The sequence below is a fragment of the Chinchilla lanigera genome, unplaced genomic scaffold (genome assembly GCF_000276665.1).
Source record: "Chinchilla lanigera isolate Chin_1 unplaced genomic scaffold, ChiLan1.0 scaffold00007, whole genome shotgun sequence".
NCBI lineage: Eukaryota > Metazoa > Chordata > Mammalia > Rodentia > Chinchillidae > Chinchilla > Chinchilla lanigera.
In genome coordinates this window covers 24,733,564-24,738,920 of record NW_004955408.1, presented here as the reverse complement: position 1 = coordinate 24,738,920, position 5,357 = coordinate 24,733,564, and the positions used below count along the sequence as shown (strand labels likewise).

Sequence of the window (5,357 nt, the reverse complement as noted above, 5' to 3'; positions counted from 1 at the left end):
GAATGAATGATATAAAGATGGTAGTATCTTCATGGGACAGTTTCCCCAGATGTTGATAGCCTGGAGAAAATAGCTAGCACCGTGGGTGCTGTCCTTGGTTCTGACCCATTTAACGTATTTGTCCACAACTTGGAATAAAAACTTCCTATTGCCCATCCTGCAGACCTGATGCATGATGAAAATCAGAATTCTAGAGACTGAAATGAATGGGTCAGATAGAGGTTTGGAGGTGAATTATAGTAAGGGTAAATATAAACTGCAAGAAACTGCCCCCAACCTTTCCAACTGGCTGTACACTTTCACATATGGGGAACATTGTTTTAATAGATATTTCTGAAGGCGAGGCTTTGGATTAACTCATTGCCACCATCTTGGGGGTCTGCTGTGACTGTTAGATGAAGGCAGTTCAGTCTTTGACTGTATTAACTGTAATATAATAATGAGTATAAGAAAGGATGGTGGTCCCAGTGAAGTCTTCGTTATCCTTAGGTATTAGATCTAATCCAGAGTAGGAGTGCTAGGAATAAAACCCAGAGTCTCATATGCTAAACAAATGCTGTGCAACTGAACCTCTCTCTCTCTGTCTCTATCTCTCTGCCTCTCTCTCTCTCTCTCTCTCTCTCTCTCTCTCTCTCTCTGTCTCTCTGTATTATCTCTCTGTCTATCTATGTATCTCTGTGTGTATCTATCTATCTAATTTTGAGAAAGGATCTGACTTACGTTGCCCAGGCTAGCCTCAAATTTACGATCTTCCACTCTCAGCTTTCTGAGTACCTCATGTGACAGGTGTGTGCTGTTGTTGTGCTAGGCTGTAAAGCAGTTGTTAGACATAATTTCATTTTGATATTTTCAAAATTAAGCAGAGATTATTTCCCCTATTTTATAAGGATGAGGAAAGTGAGGTTTTGAAAGTTTAGTGATTTACTTGCATCCTGGTCCTTAACAGTAAACTAAAGTTATTCTACCTCTTCTTTTTATTTTGATAAAGAACAAACATTAATCTAGCAAAGTGCTTTATTGTCTTTAAAATCTCTTCATAAGTCTGTTTAATTTGATTCTTACTGATTCTTACTAGTGTGAGAAGGGGCAGTTGTTACCGGTGATTACCATTTTGTATGGTAGAAAACCAAGACAAAGGGACATTTTGATATTTGTTTTATCTTTTAGAAATAGTAAGAATTAGTAGATAGTGAACCTCCAATATAAAATTGGTATTTTCTGACTATATATTCTGTGTTTTCATCTCTAGACAGAACAGACTTGCAGAGGAGCTGCATTTCGTGCAGTTATATTGGACACTTCTAGAACTACTGAAAGGGAATCGACAGGTAGCACAGTGCTGCCAATAGTTATCTTCTCTTTCTATGTAAATGTCGGGCAGAGATTGAATCTTGAGTGATTATCTATGTGAGGACCCTTGAATTATGTGGGCTGTTAAACCCAATAATTTCCAGAGTTCCAAAACTTGTAAACATGTGGCTATTGCTTTTGAGGATTTTTACTATCTGTTCAGAAATATAAAGTGGATATGCACAATAAGAAGATAAAACAATTGACAAAAATAGATCTAAGCACAACTGATTTTTAACATTTGATTTACGTTTAACTTTTCATAAGTTTTTAAGGGTGCGTCACTTTCGCCTGTTTGATTTTCTTAGCTCATAGGGAGGCACAGAAGGCATGACTGCTGGGTAGGGTTTGTTGTAAGTAAGGGGAATGAGCACAGATTTTGTAACAGGAAACCTGAGTTCTAGTCTTGGCTTTACCACTCAGCAAAGCCTTGAGTGTTTGCTTCTTTCTGTACCTCATCTGTAAAATATGGGGAGACATTACCCTATAGGCGTTTTGTAAGAATTATGTAAAAGAAAATGAAAATAAGTCATTATTTTAATAGGACAAACACAGAGCTTTCCAGAGTCAGCTTTTGCACAGGAAACAGTTGCCATCAGTTGTTTTATAATAAAAAATTAAAATGAAATGTGTATGTGTATATACAGCACTTGTACATTTGTGTATCAGTAGACCTTTTGATATTACTGAAATATTTTAGCTGGTTCAGAATTTATTTTTCTTTAAGGAAATGATGGTTGCGCATTTCTACCTTCCTGTCTAGTCCTTCATTCCCTTTTATATTTTGTAGAGCAAGGCTTAGATCACATAGCAGAAAACATTCTTTCCTACCTGGATGCCAGATCTCTGTGTGCAGCAGAGCTGGTATGTAAAGAATGGCAGCGAGTGATCTCAGAAGGAATGCTTTGGAAGAAGCTGATTGAACGAATGGTACGCACTGATCCTCTATGGAAAGGCCTTTCAGAAAGAAGAGGGTGGTAAGTACTTGAGTTGTTTATTTCTTTGGGAAAAAAAGTCTTTGACATAGTCAGCTTGATTATTCAAGAAAGCAGTTATACTTGGAACTGTGTTGGCCTATTTTAAACAAGGTCAAAAGTTGCGGGGGGGGGGCAGTTAAAGAAGTTAGAAGTTCTTTAGAAACACAAAATTTCCTATAGTAACTGTTAAAGAGTTAAATTTAGTTTGAGTAAGTGATTTGGCTTTTCAGAGCTATAAATTTATGCTTTTTCCTTAGGCAGTGATACCATCATCAAAAGATACATAAGACAAAAGAAAAATCTGAGTCAAATAATACCATTTTGCTATTTGTTGTTACTCCTGGTTGAGGATATAGGAGCTACAATGACAAGATTTTTCAGAGAAAACCCATGCACTTAAATGCAGCTTTATAGCCCTATGCATGACAGTGGCCTGGTCCAGTTAATGTAGAGAGAGAACTATGAATGGAAGTACAGGGTTGATGAGAGCAAAGGTTAGGGCTGTATTTCCTCTCTCCCTCCCTTCTTTCCTTCCTTGTTTACCTCCCTCCCTCCCTCCCTTCTTCTTCCCCTCTTCCTCCCTCCCTTCTTCCTGCCTCCTTCCTTCCCTCCTCTCTTCTTCGCTCCTTCCCTTGCCCTCTCAATCCCTCCCACCTCTCCTCTATCTTTCTTCCTCCCTCTTTTCTTTCTTCCTTTTTCTCAGAGTATCATTGAACCTAGAACCTTTACACTAAGCTTTATCCCCAGCCCGTTTTATTTTAAGACAAAGTCTCGCTGAGTCACTAAGTTTGCCTAGGCTGGACTCAAAGTTGGGGTCCTCCTGCCTCAACCTCCCGGAGTGCTTGGATTAATAGGCATGTGGTACCATGCCTGGCTGGGCTGTATTTTCTGTATGGGATGAAGTTTGGTATGGACTAAGTTAGATTTTTCTATGTACCACTTCTTATTAAATAAAGTCTCTAGAACAAAAGGCTTTGTTATTATGTATTGGCATTCAGAAAATAAAAGGCCAGCATTATGTCAGATAGCTGTAAATTGAACCAAACTTGTCTCTGAAAATTTTATTGTTAGAAATTCTGCTTTTGAACTATTAAAACTCAATGCAAGTTAAAAAAACATAAAAGATAAGATCTTTGTAAGCACCATGTTGAAATAAAATTTACCCTTTTATGTACAAAAATGTAACATCTGTTTTTATTTGCCAGGGACCAGTACCTGTTTAAAAACAGACCCACAGATGGCCCTCCCAATTCATTTTATAGATCATTATACCCAAAGATTATTCAGGATATAGAGGTAACTTTATGATTTATCTGTTTTATGGGCTTTTTGTGTCTTGTTCTCAATCTTCTGTATGTGCTTAGAGTGTTCTTTTGTTTAAAAATCACAGAGCTGGGGCTGGGAATATAGCTCAGCGGAATTGTGCCTGCCTGGCAAGCACGAGGTCCCGAGATCAATTCCTGGTACGAACAAACAAATAAGTAAATAAAATCAATCAATCAGTCATGGAGCTAGGTTTTATTTTTTTAAGTTGAGTTTTTGCAGATGTCATCATGCATCATCTGCAGCTATTCAGAGTAGGCCATGTCTTTTGTAAGACCTAACGTTTCTAAGACATGAAACCCTTCTGAAAGGCTACCAGTTCATCACTAATCCAAAAATAGCTTTTTATTCTAATTTTTTTTTTTTTAGCTTTTTATTCTAATTTGATAAATGTTCTAAAGCACAAGGTCTCATTTTTAAAAGTAATCATAGTTTTAAATTTGTGAGCCATCTCTAGAAGAGAAGGCACATTCTTAATTTTCTCTGTAAATTATCCATAATTTTTCATAAAAATGGTTCAGAAATTATTCTAAATATTAGTTAAGTGGGTTTTAGAGCAGATTATGCTCCTGGGCCATTTTGGCTTTGAATGTAACTTTCCCAGACCCATAAAACTCTGTAAACTTGAGGAGAAACATTAGAGATGTTTGATATTGTTCATGTGTTCTAATTAGTGTGGTTTTATTATTGAGCCCTTTCCCTTGAACCAGGCAAGACATGCACAGGCATTTCTCATTAACTCTTTCACATGTGTTCCTGGCTGGTCTTGGTTACTTCCCTATTTCCTCCTTGGCAGAAAAGTTCAGCCTTCTCTGGGTAAGGCTGCGTCTCCCATAAAGTTATACTCAGTTTCCCAAATGTGAAGTAATCATCTCCTCCAGGTGATAGACATAAAAGTCATTGTGCCAAAATTCATTAATGGAGAAACACGTGTTTTTTTTAGATCCTGTCTCCTCCCCCACCTCCACCCCTCCTTTTCAGTCAGATGTGAACTAATGGAACCATTCTGCCAGCGGTAAATCAGATTGTGACCAGAATATCATGATTTAAAACACGTTGTTGGTTTTTTTTTTTTTTTTTTTTTTTTTTTTTTTTTTTAGTGTTCTGCTCTCTAAAATGACCCAGAATATAACCTTTTAGGGAGGGTTAAATAATAGAAAATCATAAGGTTTAGGGATTAATGGATCCATTAGTGTGCAAAACTTAGAATAAATTGTCCTTGCAGTTAGTAGGTGACTGTTAGTAGGTGAGATTGAGTGTTAACATTTTTTTTTATGAATTTAGCTTTTATTCAAAATTAAATAAGCAAAAGCAAAAATTTTAAGAAACTTTTACAAATTACTTACATAAAAGAAAGTTAATAGAGACATTTGCAAGATGGCAACAAATAGTTACAAAAGTCTCTTGGGCAGCATGAAGATAAAGCACAGCATGGTGATCTAACTTTGATATAAATAAGGCGTAAACTCACCTTTGCACCAAGACCAGAATTGAAAAACAAAACAACCTTTAAAAGCTTAGTTCTGCATTAAGCTGCTTCTCTTCCCCTAGTCCTTAATGGGCTTATCTTGTGCAATTCTTTTTTTTTTTTTTTTTTTTTTTTTCTGGTACCTTGTTTTTTTTCTTGTACTGGGAATCAAACTCACGACCTTGCGCTTGCCCGGCAGGTGCTGTGCCGCTGAGCTAAATCCCCAGCCCCAAAGGTTA

The 5,357-nt window shown here is 37.0% G+C and overlaps 1 protein-coding gene across 1 annotated transcript in view; it reads left to right on the top strand.

Moving 5' to 3' along the window:
• Fbxw11 (F-box and WD repeat domain containing 11) overlaps positions 1-5,357 on the top strand; it is a 131,046-nt gene that overhangs the window by 95,602 nt on the left and 30,087 nt on the right. Inside the window, exons 4-5 of the mRNA XM_005376332.2 lie at positions 2,141-2,327; positions 3,533-3,623. Of these exons, the coding sequence (XP_005376389.1) occupies positions 2,141-2,327; positions 3,533-3,623 (278 nt within the window). The remainder of the gene's footprint in view (positions 1-2,140; positions 2,328-3,532; positions 3,624-5,357) is intronic.